At 36.1% G+C, this 22,156-nt stretch overlaps 1 protein-coding gene across 1 annotated transcript in view; it reads left to right on the top strand.

Annotated features, from left to right (window-relative positions):
- Positions 1–22,156, top strand: part of LOC100374204 (enhancer of polycomb homolog 1-like) — a 72,231-nt gene that overhangs the window by 26,549 nt on the left and 23,526 nt on the right. Inside the window, exons 2-4 of the mRNA XM_002741805.4 lie at positions 5,484–5,640; positions 17,090–17,235; positions 21,440–21,535. Of these exons, the coding sequence (XP_002741851.1) occupies positions 5,484–5,640; positions 17,090–17,235; positions 21,440–21,535 (399 nt within the window). The remainder of the gene's footprint in view (positions 1–5,483; positions 5,641–17,089; positions 17,236–21,439; positions 21,536–22,156) is intronic.

The following is a 22,156-nucleotide window of genomic DNA, read 5'->3' as shown; positions in this document are numbered from 1 at the left end:
GGAATAAAAGTATATTCACTGGATTTTATTTTCATGGAATCATCCCTTCAGCGAAAATGGCGAAAATAAATTCTGAGCGAAAATAAAGTATTCTACAGTATGTAATGCAATTACTTGTTTAAAATGAATAGGGTTTGTGCTTGTTAGTTTTTACGGTACCGAGTGTACATTGAACTATTTAAAAATCAAGGCATGCTGAAGCCGGACATGGACATGCACAGTAGAGTATAAATGATTTTGTGAAAAGTAAAATAATTTTTGACTCCCATGTGCGAAGCACAAAATGGGAGTCTTTGCAGTTAGTGTGTCTGTATGTGTGTGTGTATGTGTGTATGTGTGTATGTGTGTGTGTGTGTATGTGTGTCCGACTGTTCCACTGCTATCTCAAGAACCATACATCGGTTTTTGATGAAACTTGGTGCATAGATGCTCTGGGCCAATGCGCAGATTTGATTAGGTTTTGGTAAAAATCCATGCTCGTTAATTACCTAATTTGCATGATAATTAGCTAATTTTTAGCTGTTCTATGACTGTTCCACTGATATCTAAAGAACCACTCATTGGATTTTGATGAAACTTGGTACATAGATGCTCTGAACATATGCGCAGATTTGATTAATTTTTGGTAAAAATCCGTGCATATTAATTACCTAATTTGCATGATAATTAGCTATTTTTTAGTGGTTCCATGACTGTTCCACTGATATCTAAACAACCACTCATTGGATTTTGATGAAACTTGGTACATAGATGCTCTGAACTCATGCTAGGTTTTGATTAGTTTTTGGTAATAATCCGTGGATACTAATTACCTAATTTGCATAATGATTAGTCAATTTTCGGTTTTTCCACTGATATCTCAAGTACTAATCATCACATTTCAATGAAACTTGGTACATAGATGTCATACGACACTGCACAGACCTGATAGTTTTTATGGTAATATCAGTACATATTAATTACCTAATTTGCATAATTAATTAATTTTCAGCATTTGATATAAGTAGTTAGCATTACATTTCAATGAAACTTGGTACTTACATACTCAAGGACTATGCAGAGATTGATTGTTTTTGATAAATATTTGTGCATATTAATCACCTAATTTGCATAATTAGTTAATTTTCAGCTTTTCCACGGGTATCTCAAGTACTAATCATCGCATTTCAATGAAACTTGGTACATAGATCCTTTAGGACTATGCAGAGACCTGATTAGTTTTAGGGTAAATAATTGTGCATATTAATTACCTAATTTGCATAATTAATTTTCAGCTTTTCTACTGATATCTAAAGTACTAATCATCACATTTCAATGAATCTAGAATTATGCAGACCCAATTAGTTTCCGGTAAATATTTGTGCATATTAATCACCTAATTTGCATAATTAACCAACTTTCACACTGATATCTCAGGTACTATACATCACATATCAATGAATGTACATGGATGCTGTAGGACAATAGACAGACCTGAATAATTGTGGGTTAAAATCTGTACATATTAATTACCTAATTTGCATAATTAACCAATTTTAAGCTTTCACACTGATATCTAAAGTACCGTAAAAACTCCAAAATTTCGACCGGTTTTAAATAATTGGTGTTAGATATGTGACGTGTTTTTAGAGTCAAAATTAAGGTGCATTTTCGGACGGTCGAATTTTTCAGAATAGAAATCAGCAAATGAAAACATGGGGATGATAGACAGTGTGCTTCATTAGTTTTTAAAAAATGCAATGTCCGTCAATTGACGTAAACTTCCTCATGTTTCACGGTAAAAGCAAAGGTCGTGGCCGAGTTGTAACTCAAAATCTAAACAAAGTCATCAATCAGTGAGTGAGTATTATGACAAGCAAAACAAAACATCAAGACGCGGAGAAGAGGTCAGCACAAAACTAATAGGTCAAAAGACAAAGCTGTCTCGCACTACCTAGAAAAACTTGCGAATGTTCGAAGTACAGGTACCCATTGGACAAAAGATGCATGGAAGTTTAGCAAACTATCTCCCCGACCCAGTGCAATGTATCCGGTTAGAATCAAAGCTCACGTGTCCGTTATTTGAGGGACCAAATTCTGCCGTAAATTCGCCCTTGGATTAAAAAATAAAATGGGATTTAAGAAAATAAAATGGGACTTTTAAGGTGTATTTTGGCGTCATTTTTCGGACATTTCAATCAATCCTGCCGGCTAAAATAGAGTCTAAGTTTTACCGTAGTCATTGACGTTTGTCTATTCAAGAGTACACGTGTATGATTTTTATCGTGACTAGCGTGAGCGGGTAAGCTTCCTTTCGAGAATGAGCTGTTATCACTGTGAACAATGTTAAATTATTCTTCAGATGACCAGTTTATTTTTTAAAAACAACTAATTTTTTTATTTAAAAAAAATCATGCCGTTTTCGCATCAAAATCCAAGCCAAAATATCGTACTACAACATCAATCTATTTAAATAAGCTATGGTACTTTGAACACGTTGGCATCATCCAGCTTTTTGATTGGTTAATTAGCGATTTGACCTATTTGACCTAAGAGAACATGGCGGATATCCTACAGCATCAAACCACCGTCCCTGTTGAGGGACGGTGATCAAACGTTTATACGAGACCGGAATCATTCGCTTACGATGAAACTAAGTTGACTTTTATTTGTATTTCATAACCATTCAACAAATTTATTTTGTGTACATTATTATAATCACTACTGAGTACAGTAATAATCAACAATTCAGAAACGCAGCATGCCGAGATTTTTGTGTTCGTTTTTATTTGAAACTTCGTTTATTTAGAATATATTTTCGTTACCAATAAAATAAAAATCTCTCAGTCAATCAGAAACCCGGATTCATGCCTTCGAGGAAGGTCCCGTTTGAACGCTCACATCGTTTTTTTTTCGTTTGGGGGAAAACTGAAACTGGTCGCAATTTTCGAATAAGAATGAGTCGGCAATTTTTAGTGGAGTCGAAAATTTGGAGGTAAATAAAACACCGAAACCCGGCAAATAAATAGGCGGTCGAATTTTTAGAGGGGTCGAAATTTTGGAGTTTTCACGGTAATAATTATTCCATTTCAATGAAACTTAGTACAAAGATGCTCTAGGACAATGTACAAACCTAATTAGTTTGGGGTAAAAATCTGTTCATATTAATTCCCTAATAAGCATAATAATTCATAATTTTTTGGTTCTAATCACATTTCAATTAAACTTGGAGACATAGATTTTCTGTTACATTGCGCAGACCTCATTAGTTTTACACTCAAATCTGGTCATATTAATTTTCTGATTTGCATAATTAGTTTTCAGCTAAGTAATTTCAAATTATATTTAATGTGTCTCCAATACTCTCAGCACATGGGAGTTCTTTCTAAGCTTTCTTTGATTCTCATTCACATGGTTTGGCCCCCTTCTTGGATTTTGTTGCCAAAATGGCAATAATTTGAATGATACGCCTTTTGAGATAAATCATATATCAGTGGTATGTATTACCAAACAATGTACTCTCATTATTTTTTCAACTACCCTATTTATTTTTCATTCACTTGATTTGCATGTCAGAACATTTTTTGGTTAAAGTGGAGGGTGGAAATGCTAGAATGAGTACAAAAAATAAATTGCAGATAAACAAATAAGGGGGGGGGGGGGGTTTACAAAAATGTTAACATGATTTTAATTTTATTGGTCTGCCTATAACTAAATCTGCCATTAACCTGCTAATTGATTTAAAGACAAGTATTTATAGCATGACCTTCACAGATAAAACAAAAATAATGATTGATTATACAGTCAAACCTGTGTTAACGGGTACCTACACTGTAGGATACAGCGGACACCTATCTATAGCGGTCACAACCGAACAGTCTCCAATGAAATTTACATGTAAAACACCCTGTATACAGTGGCCACCTGTCTAACACGGCCAACAGCCAGGCTTCAGTGGCCGCAGTGATCAGTTGAACTGCATATAACGGACATAGTTCCCGGATGTCTTGCAGAGTACTGCCTTAAACCTCAGACATCTACAAGTATATAAGCTCCAAAGATCACAAAGGACAAAGTTAGCAGTTTTCACACTTTTCACTCAACCGATGGCTTCGGCAATTATGTTTTATTCAGTTTACCATGTACGGCCAACACACCGTACTGATGGCCTGGGAACGCCGAAAACATAATTAAGAATTTGAAATTGTTTCGATAAAAGCATGCTGTCATTAATGTTTTTTGAAATATGTATGCCACAGGAATAACTTGGACCGAAGTGTTTTGTACTTGGGGTTTTGTTCAATGAATCAAGCAACCACAACGATGACGACTCGCAAACGGTTTGTGAATCGCCGGGGCACAGTCCACCGGGGTGAAACGGAATGCAGACGGTAAATCCCTGATCGAATTGATTACCAACAAAAAAATGTAACAACTCGCCTGTTATTTAATATCGATATTTATTCACTTTGAACTCCTATAAATATCGACAAATATGCATGTAACTGGAACTGATAGCAAAAGAAAAAAAAATCAACGCAACGGCCATGCCTGTTTATCCATCCAAATAAATTATGCTAATTAGCCTTGCGCATGTGCGTTCTTGTTTTTCCGGGGTTATCATAACTTGGGTCAAAAAGTAGAGTCGCTTCCTTTACTGTGTATTGATCACTGTGAGGGAATATGTGTGCAGTATCGTCTCGTTGTTCAACTAAATTTGTTCAACTTTTTTTTCTGCTCGCTACTGCCTCAGTACATGTAACAATAGATGTTTTTAACAATGATGTTAAATTTACGTCAGTTCGCCGTCTTAAGTCGCCAGGCTTATTTCACACGTTTCTATTGTTGCAGCAGTACGGTGACATGGAAGTCGCCCAGATTTCGATTGCGCAAAGTAAGGTTTGATTTCGCAAGTGAGGTAGGGTAGGTCAGGAAGATTTAAAAAAAAAAAAAATAATTTGCTATAGCCCAGAGACATTTCGATTTATTTGAACAGTTACGAGACGCAATAAATATAAAAAGAAACATACAAATTCAGAATAGCTAAGCAAAGCAAGCTGAGTGATTTCTTTAGTAGGATATGAGACTCAAACTGCTGCTGAACATGAACTTTACTGTACAAATCTTCAAACATTTAATTTTCGATACTACTCATTATTGTTCGATGATTGTAATTTACATAATACAATTTAAAATTGAGATTTTTTATTTGTAATAAAGTGTTTGGATACCATGTGTACAGTAGTGTGATAGTGTGTGTCAAATGGGATTGTGAGATCTGTTTTAATACATTGATTCAATGTCTAATTAATATTCATGAATAAATTAGTGAACCTGTATAGAAAGGCCACCTGTCTATAAATGCCAAAATCTCAAAGTCCCATGGGTGGCCACGATAGACAGGTTTGACTGTATATTTCATATCTCCATACATTGCACATGCTTTCGCTTTGGTCATGAGATTAAATCATTATTTACAAAGTACTTACTACATTTTTTTCCAGGAAACGCATCTTCAACAGGCTATCACTGCACAACAAGTCTATGGTACAACAAGTAACTTAGTAATTCCTACACCAGAGTTTAAAACACAAGTGGTACATTATGAAAAGTTGTATGAAAATAATGTTAGACAAAACAAGCAATACATCCATGTGCAACGTAAGTTATACGTCTTTTATCTACTATCTATATATAAATTTTTCGGGAATTGTAATGCCACAAGACTGTATTACCAAATGTTCTATATTAAAATGATTTTTATTAACAATTTTCACAAAGTGGTGTTGTATCACAAGTACATATTTGAGGTTAAAATACTAGAGGTCGCTGTGACCTTGAATTAACACAATTTGTACTTTAAAAGAAAAAACAATAATGTAGAATTAAGTGGGAATGTGTTCCAAATAAAATTTAATTCTATTGACTTATTTTAAAAATACTATTCTCTAAAAATAGTATGAAGCCTGGTATTTCCTTCAAGGTCACTGTACTCCAGGAAATAAGGTGAAAAGGGTTAGGTTTTGATAGACTGAGGCATTTTATTCATTTAATTGTTTAAAATGAATAAATAATATCAGTAATTATTTTCAGTATTCAGCCTGTTATTTTAGTTTTTTTTAGAATTTCTCCAAAATAGAAATGCTGTTTTCCTTCAAGATGCTGATGAAGCATTGTATTGTTATGCAAATTACTGTGGATAATATAATTTCTTGAAGAACATAACATTAATCATTTATAATATTAAATATGATTATTGTCTATTACTCACCATTCTGCTAGTCAGTTTCTAGTGTTCATGTGTTTATTACCCACTGTCCCAAGGGACTTTAATAAAATTGTCTTTGTAGACAGTTTTTATTTATATAGAGTTTGTATTATTTCTCCATGGTTTGCCAACTCATACATTTGACATATTTGTCTTGCTTGATGTAATTGAAATTTTTTTCATAAATTGAATGCTAATTAAGCCAGTATTCTTTATACACAGGCTGCTCGTATGTTATGCCTTTGAACTGCCTAAAAGTGGTCACTAACGCTGGTTTTATTCTAGTATTCATTAGTTAAAATACAGGAATTAATTGTGTTGATAACTGCTATTTTAAAAGCTGAATCAGTATTTTTATCCAACGATAATCAATATCAGACAATAATTAAAACATATTCAACAATTCATTTAATGCTTATTGACTCTTTACCCGTGTTTCTTTTATGCATTTCAGCCATATGAAGCTAAAACACAATCATTTCCATGAATCATATCAATGAGAACTAATTTATATATATTAAATGTGCTCTAAAATATAATAATTATCAACGTTGTTACTGTGAATGAAAAAAGCAACCCAACCAACAATATTGCAATATAGTTCATTGTTTTTCAAACAGTATAGGAGTATTGATTGTAATGTTATAATTGTGTTAAAACTGGTATCAATATTGCTATTTTGTTAGCAAAACAGTGTACTATATTGCAATATAGTTGGTTAGACTGCTTTTTTGTTAACAGTAATATTTGTGATTTGACTTGTGCGTGTGAATTGCAATGGCCTTTTGGTTACCCATGTCTGCTCCACCAGTATCTTGAGAACCACTCGTCAGATTTTTATGAAACTTGGTATATAGATGCTCTATAAAAATGCACAGGCCTGATTACTTTTGGGTTGAAATCTGTGCATATTAATTACCAAATTAACATTATTAGTCAATTTTCGTTTTTTCTTCCAATATCTAAAATACTAAATATCACATTTAAATGAAACTTTCCACATAGATGCTATGTGACATTGCACAAACCTGATTAGTTTTACGTTAAAATCTGCATATATTACCTAATTCACATAGTAATCAGTTTTATAGTTTTTTCACCAATATTTCAAGTAGTGACCTAGTTAGTTTTGGGTTTAAATATTTCAATAAATATTACGTAATAATTCAATTTTTGGCTTTTCTACCAATTTAAAAAAAAATCGTCACATTTCATTGGTACATAGCTGCCCTGGGACAATGCACTACAGACAAGCTTAGTTTTCTGTTGAAAGCCATGCATGTTTACTACCTAATTTGCATAATATAACAATTTCTACGCACATTCGTAATGTGCATCATTGGCATGGATGTTGAAAAAATGGAAACCAAAAAATTACATATGCATAATATTATGACATAACCCCACACCCTCCCCGAGGCTTTCGTTGCATATGGAAGTTATTTTCACGAGTGATGCGGTGTATCCTGCTGCCGTTCGGATGGGACCACAACAGAACCAGAACTTGAACTGGACGACTATGATACATAGTTTATGTTAGTTAAAAGTTGCTCCACAGAATTGTGCATTGGCAAACATGTCTCCATTGACAGGATTACTTTTGTTAACAGTGGTCATCGCTGAGCTGCACTTCGTTTGTGATGTTGCTTGCTGGTCGTGGATGGACTGAGTCTTGGTTACCGGTAAGCCAGGGTCATCAAACTTTTTCATTGTGAAATAGGGAAGGGGATAGGCACACACACAACCAAAACAGACAAGTAATTAATAATGATGTATCATTGCAATTAATTTATTCTGTAAAAAACACTGTTATTGGAATAACAAATGTCAAATAAATAAGAGAAAAAATATGCCAGTTAAAAATGTATGTAAACAACTGACACAGGAAAATACTGACATTGAAATGAAAATATAAAAAATGAAATGGGATATTAAATAGCTTGTAAATTATTTACATGGAAAAATATGAAGTTTGATAATAAAGTAACCAAAAAATCCAGTGTCAGAAAAAATATTGTAAGCTATGAAATAGTTCAGTGAAATTAATCAATCGAACCCGTCAAAGTCGCTACCACTGTCATCCGAATTGAAATAACGTTGAAGAATTTCTTCATTGCTGAGTTCTGGTGAATTGTCTTCAGAATCGCTGTCGCTACTGACTTCATTATCCGGTGAACTGTCGTCTGCGTCCAAATTTACGTTCAACTGAGTGGCTGCCGTTGATTCAATTTCATACTGTATCGAAGCGGAGCGGTAGTCTGGGTCGTCAGATCCGTCAAGTGCACTACTTATGCCGGTACAGACGAATGACAACTTCACCATGTCAGGTCTGTCTTGAAGTTTGTCCCACGCTCGTGAAACCCAGTTGACGATGTCTTGTTTCGAAGCTGTCTTGGGACGTTCACTTGGACCGATGACCTTTAGCTGACTGTTGATGAACTCACACCATTCCTTACGTAGATATTCTTTAAAAGGCTTATTGATCAACACGTCAAGTGGTTGGAGTTTGGAATTACAGCTCGGTACGTCTGGTTTGATTGAAGTTGGTTGGTTACCGAATCTTCGAGATGTCTGCGGAAGGAGTCGAATATGATGAGTGATTGACGGCCTTTTGTATACGGGAGCCAAATACGTCTGTGCCAAATCTTCATTAATTTGGTATCACACCATCCTTTCTTCTGTACTTCGACGACCATGCCCTTTGGTACATTCAAGTTCAACTTTCTTACACCTTTGAAAATAATCATTGGCGGTAGAACCATACCATTTGCAAGAACCGTCAAAATTACTGTAAGATGACGTTACTCTGCACCGGTGCTGCGAATACTGACCGTCTTTGTCCCTTGCTGAGCGATGGATGTATTCGGCAACAAATCAAAATATGCCGGAGTCTCGTCCATATTTCCGATGAGCTCAAGTGGAAAATTCGTCTTTGCTCAACAATGAAGTCATGGAACGCAGTTATTTTGTCTTCGAGTTCGGTTGGCAATTGTTCGGCCATCGATGTGCAACGTCGTATCGACAGAGAATGTCTACTTAGAAATCAACGCACCCATCCCCCTGAACTCTTGAACACTGGATTGTATGGGTGGATTAGTTCTTGGGCTTTCTGGCGTAGCATATTTGTTGACACTGGAACTTGATTGTCCCGAAGTTCTAGAATCCATTTTACCAGCTTGTCGTCAATTTCTTTGGGGTAAGACAGTTTGCCACCACTTCCGGGAATGTTGCCATACCGTGAGACGCGTTGAATATTCAACTTCCCCGTCGTTTTGTCTCTCATCCACCTGGTGACATTACTGTGGTGTACTGAGTATCGTCTTGTGGCTGCTCGCTGACCGTGCTGCTGAGCGTACACGACGATTCGCGGTTTCACCGACAATGTGTACCGATGCCTGAAGTTGGATTTGGTAGCACTCTCAGTGTCGGCCCCAACACTCGAATCACTTGTACTTCCGTTGTACAATTGTTTACCAAGTTTGGTACGGCAAACTCCAACTTTTTTCTTGAAAACTGGGAATAACTTGCGTGGCTGTGGCTGGCGTGGTGGTTGATTTGGTGACGATATGAAATAGTTTCGGATAGAATTGATCTGACCAGCAGCGACAGGAGAAGACATAGTTGCAAAGCAAGCATGGAACGAATGACAAAAATGATGCCCCATCACTTGTATTTATGGCAAAAACAATAAAGAAAAACACGCTTTTCTATAGATTTTTACAGCTTGGGTACTTGGACATTGTTTTAATTGCGCTAGACGTATGACAGTACAGCTTTGGTTTATATATTTCCTGTTTCATAATCAAGCCAGCTTATAATGATATGCTAATGATATTCACGTACTTCACAGTCCACGCAAACAGGGTCCATGGCCCTACCCCCTATACATCCAAATACGAAACGATACAAGAAAGTAACAGTTACGTGTATAAAAAATAATTTCCTGTGACCAATCGAAGAGACTAAATCATTTACGAAAGCCCAGGCCTGTTACAAGGCATTTTCTGATTGGTACAAGTCCAGATTATTTTCAATTCTCACAAATAAATAATTTAAATATTTGGGTCAGGCGGGTCATGTCGACTTTGCTTTGCTGTCTCTCTTTACCTCCATGCTGTAAGACAAGTTGATCGCGCAAGTTTGTGGAACTAATCCATTCAACTTCAATTTTGATTATTAGTGCCAGTTATTTTGTCACTTCCCTGAACATTTGTCTCGAATCACCCCAAAACGAACGTCTGAATTGAAATGCGAGAGTGGGCTGAGTAATCATTACATGTATTTTCGACACCTCCGATTTTCCGACAAAGGCGTTCTAAAATCGTGACGTTCTTTATTTGGTTATAAAGACAACATTGGCAATGAATATTTCAACGTGTCCTTCGGTGTTTCGTCAAAAAACAGTTATTACTAAATAGTTTGTGAATTGGTCGATCGTGTGTCAGAAATTTAAAAAAAACAGTTTACAGTCACATTCACGCTCTCAGTGCATTTCTTTTGTCTACCATTCTTCCGTTCTCAATTACACAGGACATCAGGCAAGCTATGGGGATAAACTTTATTTGTCTCACACCTGTGGGACAATAAACAATGCAGGGTGGAAGTGAGGCATGACAAGCTCGGTGTCTGTCTGATTGTAAACAACCGGGCGGCTGGCGCTTATTTCTGGGTGGCTCTTAATGGAGGGTCAAATGTAACAAATTTTCACTGAGTGGCTCTTAATTGAGGGTGGCGCTTATTTGCGGCTTTTTACGGTACCCTCATTGCACCCTCACAGTTGACCTGAATTTAAGGCACTGTTAATTATTAACAGGTTTTAAATTCAGGGAGACACAGCTGTTTTGCTGCATGGGGTCCAACCTCATTAATATTCAAAGCATTTAAACGTCAAGATGGGCTTGGCATAGCCTGACCAATCACAGTTAACCTAGGCCCTCATTTGCATAAGTAAACAAGTTATACCTTGTGGCGTAACTTTCAAATCCAAGTTAGTCTTGGTTCTACAACGCAGCTAGCAGCAGCCTTAGCATTTCTGTAGCAAGCTTTTCTCAACGCCTTTGTCCCTTGTGGCGGGAAACATCGATTACTCGATTACATCGATTGCTTAAAAAATTAATAGCATTATTTATAAAAAACAAAATACATACTTAAAAGAATAATTTTTATTCGGATCAAAAGTTTTCGTTGAAACCAGCTGTGACCCGGAAACAGTTCATTGTACTGTGTGTACCCTGATACTAAGTAACGATGCTTTTGATTGGAAAGCCACGCATTGATGCAAAAAACAGCCAATCAGAATACTTGTTCTACACAACTGGATTTTATTCTTCCACTTATGATGCGAGTTGAAAGCATGGCCATTTTACCAGGGTTTTTAAATCTTGATTTAAAGTAAATTCATTTGTCAAAATATAAAAATGTTTAAGCAAGCATTTGTGTGGACTTTGGGATCAGCAATGTCTGTGATGGTACGTCGGCTACACTGGTTGTTTACCGATCTTGCAAGTGCATGGCTGTCTTTGTTCTGCTCGGCGATGACAATGTTGCCGCTACAAGTGGTTTTAACCATAGATCTTTTGTTTTAAGGTAGCGAGAGGGGAAACATAATTTATAGTTTAATGGAGTTTAGGACTTTCCTCACCAGTTACTAAGCATGCAGTTATGGCAATGTATATGTTTTCAGAAAGCTGAGATATAGCAGAATACGATCATATATGTTTCGTCTTGATATTTGCTCAGGAGATTAAGTTACGATTGTTCCCTTTAACCTCCTAAACGGAGAGTTTTTTTGCGGGATTGGCCGTTTCTCGGTGTTCCTTTTTTCTAATGTTTCTGATCTTTTCGCTGTTGCTTTATAAGATAATGATCTTTGAGAATGCGTCTCGAAATTTGTATGTGCCCCATAGTTCTGGAGATAAAGCCTGTTGAACTTTATGGACTAAATTTTACGAATGTCTTCCTGTTCCCAAGGCCGTAACTCAACGTCAACGGCTCACATAAACGTCCATGAGACATCATATTTTAGCCCATTTTGTGGCGAATAGATTGTGTAATTTGTACATCGTTAGCGTAGAGAAAAGTGTTGAAAGATGACATCTTCAATAGTTATGATAGTAAAAAATTAGTTTCTGTAAAAACTCAATAAAACGTCTTTTCGAATTTGGCCACAGATAAACAGCTAATTAATGACAAAATGTCGACCATTTCAATCATACTTTGTAAATATCTGATATGCGTTGAATGTTAGATCGTGAAAAATTGGGAATAACTCAGCAGTTGCATTGAAAGCGGGTGCTAACTTGAGCTAGATGGCGTACTGCGCAATTAATTTATTCAAGTCCCTTTGTTATGTTGAACAGCGTCAACAGTACAATCGGTTTTTTAAACATAGGGCGGGCCTTCATGACAGCATATATTTACTTACGGGATATACATGCATTCATATACAGATAAGTTTGCATTACTCTCAGCCTATGGAGAGTGTACCGTTATCGGATTTGTTATAATCAGTTAGCTCTAAGTCAGCACTACCGGATTCGGCCGATACCCTGCCCGGGCGATCTTATGGAGGATTCAATTTTTTTTAAGAAAAATGTGGACCAAAAGATCGCCCGGGCGATGTTATGGCAGATATTACGAAGCCCATCTTGTCTGAAAAAATAACCCTGCGCTGATAAAAATGGTCTCAGAAAATGTTTAGAAAAAATAATGTTTGGCGTTGACCAAATATAATCATTCAAAGTATAAATTCAAAGTGTTTTAATACATTAGTAAGAGGTCGCATTTTACGTGAACAAGAACATTCACTAAGAAGGAAAAGCAAGCCAAAGTCAAAACAGGGTGCATCATGGACACGACATGACACAACACACGATGCGACAACTGAGTGATCGATGGTGCAATTGAACTTCAAGTACTTCTTTGCGAAACTTGCTGCGCGGCGATGCTGACATCAAGTGTGTGTTGACTGAAGTCTGACCCCAAATCACGCACTGAACTGGCGCGTTACCTTAGCAACTTTTTCTTTTGTGCTCCGCGCGTCAATCTAGTAAACTTTTGTCCGACGGTGCTGTAATTACGCAACTTGTATGCAACTCTGTACTTTGAAAATATCAACATAGTTTACTTGGTGCACTGCTTTTCTAATTACGCAAATTTGTTTACAATATTGTACCAGCTCTGAATATTTCAACTTTGTAATGTATAGCTTTCATGATAACTACGCAAAATTTATTTTATCTTTTACTATTGTTAGGGCACTGACTCGGGGTATTGGGTCTGTGAATATTTCAATATTACTGACTTGATAATGCATTGCATTCGTAATAATTACGCAAACAAAAACATGGGCGCATTTAAATCATTAAAAATGATAGTAGTCAGGTGTCTTCGGAAAGTCAAGAAAATATTTTCAAATACTTGTGATTCATCGATGTTCAAATGGTGAATTATGTTATTCGAAATGAAGTGAATATGTAATATAAACCATACCGTGCGTCCTATTAAATTTTACTATAATATAATAAACTCTGGGCAGCGCACTTCGATCGCATTATTCACGTACATTTCGACTGAACTCTACTAACCACGTGTTTGAATTAAGTGCGGCATTGGGTAATGACCTCCAGAGTTCACGCACTGATATTTGAATTTGGACCACCCAGCTCGACCCGTCGACAGAAACCGCTATATCCACTGGTTTTTTTATCGGTGTCACCACTCTCATCTATCTCCGCCAATTTTGTTTTGAGTTTTCTTATTTCATCAGTGGCATCTTGAAATTCTTGTTCTAATAATCTTTTAGCAACGTCTAAAACTTTCCGAGTGTTTTCTTTGAATGTGGTTCCAGATATAATAGAGGAGGCGGTAATCCCATATAGCTACTAAAGTTACGCATTGCGCGACGACCCTTTCCAATGTCACGAGCCGCGATCACCAGCTTACGATTCACATAAAAAAATGTCCACTCTTTTTTGACTATAATATGAGCTCAGGTCACTTTCATTTAGATATCTTTTAACGGCGTCGGAAATTTTTCGGCGGCCAGTTTTTTTTATCTTAGAACTCCTTCCCATGATATATTAGGTTATTAAAACACCGAGAAAAGCTTGAAATACTATAGTGTAATGTTTGTTTGTGCTTCGATAGCGTAACGGATTACACAGGATAAGCTGGATGGTCAACAAATCAGTATGCAAATTAAATCCTTTGTTTTCGGTCTGTCATTCAACATGATATGTAAATGCATGAAGGACGTGTTCACCTACAACTAAGTTTCCGGGAATAAATTGAAATTACTCAACAAATGCATCGCGCACTTTAAATTCGGACCAAAGATAAAGAAAGTACACAATATAAGGTTGCATAATCCAGGATTTTTAGAGAAAAGTTTTTTTCTTTTAGTTTTTCCCCTCTTGCTACCTTAACGAATGGTTTTACCAATATCGATTTTATATATTTGACATCACCCTGGCAGTAAAAATATGGGTGCTGTAATTTCTAGGCCACATGTTCATTTTTAATCAGGGGTGTTATCATCTCACGGTGACCTGCTACGTTAACAAGCCCAAATTTTCACAGTTGTACCTTAAGAAAATGAACCAGTCACCCTGGTGCGGCGCCCTGTTAAAACCCCTTGTGGAGAACCCTGACAATGCTAAAGACCTGATTACCTAATTTGCGTAATATGTGTACTGATTACTGATTGTCTCGTGTCCAGTAATATTCTCTACTATGCAAATTGCTTTCCTACATGTATGTCGTACAGTGTATGCATGTGTGTGTCTTAGGTTAACCTAATTTGATTTCATCTTTGATTTCATAAACACGTTGTTTTTTCTTGAGTAGCGTAAACTGATTGTGAACTCCGCTTTACCCTTGTTATATCATGTTATATTCAATCTAAAGACTGAGTCTATCGTCAGAAAGTATTTACTTCCAAAGAGGTGCTAATTTTACCAAATTACTACCACATCGTGCGACTATTACTACGTTCACGTTACGGGATCTCGGCACGTGCCGAAATTGTTAATCTTTTGTGTATGCAGAGGGATTACAGCAGTTGCGTTCACATTATTCAGCACCCACTTAGGACCGACTCGGCTCGTGCGGAAATCATGCCCTCATTCGTCGATCTGTTATTTGGCCCAAACATGGAAAACGATACGCATATGATGATGATAATAATTACTATAGTGAAATTATATCCATTTGTTGCTATGGTGTCTATTACGAGCCATCGTGCACATGAACGGCATAAATGATTCGAAAAACAATTATTTTTTTTCACGTCAATGTTGCAAGAAAATAGCGGTTACAGCTGCACATAAATATGTGTCACTCGCTGACGACGGTTTGCATTCATTTCATTCATTACTACAGCCTCCAACCATATACTAGTATATCTGTTTTTCCTGTCATCGTCATTTGCATACTAGTATGAATCAGCCTATGTTTTCTTAAATTTACCACCGAGGGCATGATTTCGGCTTGTGTTGAGCGTTCAGGCAGCAAATCTCGGCATGTTTCGTTCCCAAGCATCAATCAGGATCGAGTTCTTTTAGGCATGTGCTGACTCGGTCCTGACCGTTCACACATAAGTTTCGGTCCCGAGTCTCTGCATGTGCCAAGATCTCTTATGTGAACGCCACTTATGTCTATCTTTACAAATTATTATCCATGACTGGCGGATGCACTTTGGTCGGTACATAATTAAAATAACAATAGGACAATAGTCCTGGTCGAAAGCGTTTCTGTGGTGGTAGCTAATTTTGGGTGCCGGTTTTGTACTTTATTTTCGTAATACAGTGCACTGGATGAACAATGAAAAAAGCACTGTGGCGGTCTTGCTAATAACGGTGGCGATGTCAGACCAGTGTGACGGCAAATCGAAGCACTGTGGCAGGACTGCCACGCTGTTTACATCTTGGGGAGAACACTGCAGTTTTTAGCTATGTATGTACCTGGGGTAGACCTCTCTTAGATTTGTTCATTTCATGATGATATCTTCAATTCTCTAATTTTGGTGAATATTTTTGTAATTTTTAGTAAAAAGTGATATTTTCGACTTCTTGTTAAAAACCGCAAGTCCAATTGCTTTGATATTACATATATAGATGCTACATGTGGACCTTTCTGAGATTTGTTCATTTCGTGATGATATCTTAAATTTCTTAATTTTGGTGAATATTTTTGTCATTTTTGGTAAAAAGTGATATTTTCAACTTCTTGTTAAAAACCAAAAGTCCGATTGCTTTGATATTACATATATAAGGTACTACATGTGGACCTTTCTCAGATTTGTTCATTTTGTGATGATATCCTCAATTCTCTAATTTTGGTGAATATTTTTGGTAAAAAATGATATTTTCGACTTCTTGTTAAAAACAGCAAGTCCAATTGCTATACATACTTATACATATTGTTCATTTTCTGATGATATCTTCATTTCTTTAATTGAAATGTGCATTGCTAACAGCGGAGCTATCTCAGCCGAGAGGCTGCTTGTTTTATCTTTATAGTAATAAATGAAATTATCTCTTATCATGGGATCTGTGATCTATGAATTTGCTCATTTTGTAACAATATCTGAACCTTGAAGGCATTCTGGTAAAGCAGTTGAGCACAACCTTGTAAATAGCTTTGTATTGACTCGAAAATATTAAATTGAGAATTCTGCAAATCAATGATAGGACAAAGACAACATTCCTGGTTTTTAAGCAGTATCGGGGTATATATATAGTATAAAAATGTCAGGCTAACAACATGAATAACAAATTTGTTGGTGGATTATTGAGTAAAGTCTTTTCCAATCACATTATGATCGTCATTTTTATTTTTCAGCCCTGGGCATCGAACAAGACACTCCCGATTATGACATGGATTCGGATGATGAAGTCTGGATGCAAAAACAGTCAAAAACTTTAGAAATTAATCCATTGCAATTTGAAGAAATGATGGATCGTCTTGAAAAGGGCAGTGGGCAGCAGGTAATGTGTATATTACAGACCCAAACAGTTTATAAAAGATCCTTAACTGAAATGAATAATTGCTTTTAATGCTAATAAAAAAGTTAGTGCTATAGCAACACATGTTTGCTGACCTGGAATTTAAACTACACACTAAATGACAAATGCAACAAAACGTGCACGCCCCTAATTCCGGCTTCAGGGTTTAAAGAGTTCTTAACAAAACTTGAAAACATGAAAAGTACCTATTACTAACCGCACCCCCAATTCAACAAGACCATGACTTCCTTGTTTCAACGAGCTGGTCCAAAATGGCGTTGCTCCTAATCCTATTCATTTGTTTCAACAAGGTGCCTACGAATATTCACACCTATTTATTGTTTAGTGGTGATCAATCTTTGTCAATACACCTTATGTATACATTCGTGTTTCGTATTTTTTCGATAATAAGCTGTTATCATCGTAAAAGTATTCTTCTTCAATGCACAGTTTATATTTCTAAAACAGCTAATTTCTGATTTAAAAATAAAATCATGCAGTTTTCCCATCAAAATCAAAGCCAAAATCAGTAAATCTCTTCTGTGTTGCGTTCATTATGAAGTCGCTGAACTGTCATTAACATATTTAAATGAGCTATGGTAATTTGAACACGTTGGCACCGTCCAGCATTTTGATTGGTTAATTAGCGACTTGACCTCTCCGGTCAATAAACACGTCTCGTGTGCATTCCAAAAACATAGTGGATACAGGGTTCGACACACACGCTGATCCTGTGGTCCGAGTCTAGTAATTTATTGCCAGGACCAGGAGAAATGCTAAAATGCTAGTCCGACGGACGACTGTTAAAATCCTAATATAAACCGCGGTTTATATTACAATGTATCAAATAAAAAACAACAGCTCAAGTTCGGGGTGCGGTTTCTATTACGTACATATTGCAATCACTAAATGGACGTGGTCATTTTTTCCCCACATCACTTGCACAAAACAAACAATACACCGTACAATCTTTTGAATATAAGCGTAACTTCAATTTAGATGTTCACATAAAAAAAAATACTTGGTATATTTAATGTAATATGCATTTATTTTTTTGCTCTGCTGTCGACTTTGTCGAGCGGAGCTTATCATATGAGTGATTGTCCTCCTTGTCGGCGTCCGCTGTCGTCTTTGTCAATGTCTTACTTTTTCGACTTGTGGATCATGTGGATCTCTCTCAGATTTGTTCATTTTGTAATGATATTTTTGGTGAATATTTTTGTCATTTTTGGTAAAAAGTGATATTTTCGACTTATTGTTAAAAACCGCAAGTCTAATTGCTTTTATATTACATATATATGTACTACATGTGGATCTCTCTCAGATTTGTTCATTTTGTAATGATATCTTCAATTCTCTAATTTTGGTGAATATTTTTGTCATTTTTGGTAAAAAGTGATATTTTCGACTTCTTGTTGAAAACCGCAAGTTCGATTGCTTTTATATTACATATATACGTCCTACGTGTGGACTTCTTTCAGATTTGTCCCGTTGCTTTTTATATATATATATATTGTTAATTTTCTAATGATATCTTCAGTTCTTTAATTGTAATGTGCATTGCTAACAGCGAAGCTATCTCAGCTGAGAGGCTGCTTGTTAATTTTCTTCGTAACGGAAAGCATATTCTTTTCAAAGTTTCAAATAAAAACAAACACTAATGCATTGCTTAGTAGAATATGATCATGGTATGGCACTAAAAAAGTACGGTACTGTGGGTACGGTGACGCAATCCGGCCATGCTTCATCTCACAAGTGAATAACTTACTTGTTTTCGAAGTGTTGAAATTGTTGATTATTACTCAGTAGTGATTATAATAACGCACGAAAAATAAATTCATTGAATTGTTATCAAATGCAAGTAAAATTCAACTTAGTTTCACCGTAAGCGAATTATTCGGTCACATGTAAACGATCGATGCGATGCGACATCCGCCATGTAGTTCGAATGCACACAAGACATTACTTGACTGGATAGGTCAAGTCGCTAATTAACTAATCAAAATGCTGGATGGTGACCACTTGTTCAAATTACCTTAGTTCATTTAAATATGTTAACGACAGGTCACCGACTTCATGGTGAACGAAACAAAGAAGGGATTTACCGATAATGTAGAGCGATCTTTTGGCTTTGTTGTTGTTGTTGTTTTTGAAAGATGAACTGAGAATTGAAAAAAATTTAAGTTTTTCGGTGATAACAGCTCATTGTCGAAAACTTGCGACACACGAACGTATTCATAAGGAGTATTGACAAAAGTTGTCGCAAAAACAAAAGCAGTTTCACTGCGTGTTTGACATCCTAACACTACTGAACAATAAAGAGGTGTGAATATTTTTAGGCACGTTGTCGAAACAAATGAATAGGATTAGGAACAATGTACCAGCTGGTTCAAACAAAGTCAGTCACGATATTGTTGAATTGGGGGTGCGGTTAGTAATAAGTACTTTTCATGTTTTCAATTTTTGTTGAGAACTCTTTAACACTGAAGCCGACATTGGATTGCGGTGACTATTACAATGTAGGTATGCGGTTTATAATAGGATTTTAACAGTACTACTTGATCGCACAAACCTAATTCATCTCTACGTGAACACCCCCATTAGAAAACGACTGCGCAACTGTTTCTGCGCACTTCAAAACTTTGGATACTTTGGGTCAGTGTTTGAGATGCGCACAAGTCGATGAGGATTCGTCCAAGGACGTTAAACTCCAGTTCAGGTTTTTAAAAAAAATAAAATAGGACCAAAAAATCATGATTTTTAGGCAGTTTTTAGCTCCGTTGTCGTCAACTTTACAATTTCAACTTCTTCTTCAAAACTGCAAGTCAGAATTTTTTCAAATTTGATATGCAAGTACCTTGGATAGTTCTTTCTCAGATTTGTTCATTTCATGTCAAAATCTAAAATTCTCTAATTTTGATAAATATTTTTGTCATTTTTGGTAAAAAGTGATATTTTTGACTTATTGTTAAAAACAGCAAGTCCAATTGCTTTGATATTACAGCGGTCAATACAATAAGTTATTCACTTGTTAATCGCAGCATGGCCGAATTGCGCTTCCATAAAATAAATGCATATTACATTAAATAGACTGAGTATTTTTTTTTTATCATGTGAGTAGTTTTTTTTTGGATTGACTATGATTTTTCGTTATGCCTATTTTAAAACCAAATTAAGGCCTTTCACTCTTCCCTGCTGCCTAAATTAGAGTGACGCCTATTCAAGAGATTGTACGGTATATTGTATGTTTTGCGCATGTGTTGTGGGAAAAATGACCACGTCCATTTAGTGGTTGCAATATGTACGTAATATAAACCGCATCCCGAACTTGAACTTTTTTATCCCAATTTTTAAATTGATACATTGTAATATAAACCATTATTTATATTAGGACTTTTACGGTAATTTGAATATTTGTAATATTGGTAATTCAGTAATATATATTGACAACCATAGGGTTGTATGCTCCCCACAATGTGATTAATGTGTTATGCAGGATAAGCTGATGTATAGTAATGTGATCAAAGTACAGATTTATTTTCATATACAAATATCTTACATGGAACCTATATTCAATGACTCATCAAATACAACAATACTTTTTACTATGGGCCTGAACTTATTTGTTTTCTCTACATGTTAAAAACTCAACTGTTTATAACCATTGATAAACAAGTGTTATTTCGCATGGTTCAGCTGGCATTCCACATCGACTGAGAAATAGTAATCAAACAGAATACACAAGTTTGCAGAGACTGATAAATGAGCAGCACAAACTATCATGCAACTTTTGACATTCCATTATTAACACAAATATATCAAATATATCATGATCAACAAAAAATGCATTGTCACTTATTACTCAAAAGTATGCAATATCACGGTTCTTCATCAACTATGTAGTGTTTCACCAATAGTATAGTCTGTGTGTTGTTCACACACTATACTTTCATTGCATGCCTGTGGCAAGAAGTCTTGTCCAAAGAGAAAACAAAATATCTTATGAAATCATCTGTATTTGTCTTGTCATAACACTAGAAGTCAAGAAACCATGTATGTTTCACAGTGACTTGATATTTTGACTTGCGACTTGTCAAAATACTAATGTCACTCATAATTATGACTTGATGTCACATGGATTGTCCTACATGTATTCATTGTTATATGTGTGATGTTTTATCTGTAGGTGGTGACATTGCCAGAAGCCAAATTGTTACTAAAGGAAGATGATGATCTTATTATAGCAGTATATGATTACTGGTTAAACAAGAGATTAAAAGTAGTAAGTTCTACCATAAGCCTTAGACCACCTGCCTATAGTGACCACTTTTAGACAGTTCCAAGTCATAACACATGATCAACCTGTGTATAAAGACCACATGTCTTGTGTGGACCACACCCTTTGCCTTTGCCATTTTGTTCCAAGTCATAACACATGATCAACCTGTGTATAAAGACCACATGTCTTATGTGGACCACACCCTTTGCCTTTGCCATTTTGTTCCAAGTCATAACACATGATCAACCTGTGTATAAAGACCACATGTCTTATGTGGACCACACCCTTTGCCTTTGCCATTTTGTTCCAAGTCATAACACATGATCAACCTGTGTATAAAGACCACATGTCTTATGTGGACCACACCCTTTGCCTTTGCCATTTTGTTCCAAGTCATAACACATGATCAACCTGTGTATAAAGACCACATGTCTTATGTGGACCACACCCTTTGCCTTTGCCATTTTGTTCCAAGTCATAACACATGATCAACCTGTGTATAAAGACCACATGTCTTATGTGGACCACACCCTTTGCCTTTGCCATTTTGTTCCAAGTCATAACACATGATCAACCTGTGTATAAAGACCACATGTCTTATGTGGACCACACCCTTTGCCTTTG

The sequence above is a fragment of the Saccoglossus kowalevskii genome, chromosome 21 (assembly GCF_978046115.1).
Source record: "Saccoglossus kowalevskii chromosome 21, keSacKowa6.1, whole genome shotgun sequence".
NCBI lineage: Eukaryota > Metazoa > Hemichordata > Enteropneusta > Harrimaniidae > Saccoglossus > Saccoglossus kowalevskii.
This window is presented reverse-complemented; position numbering and strand designations above follow the sequence as displayed.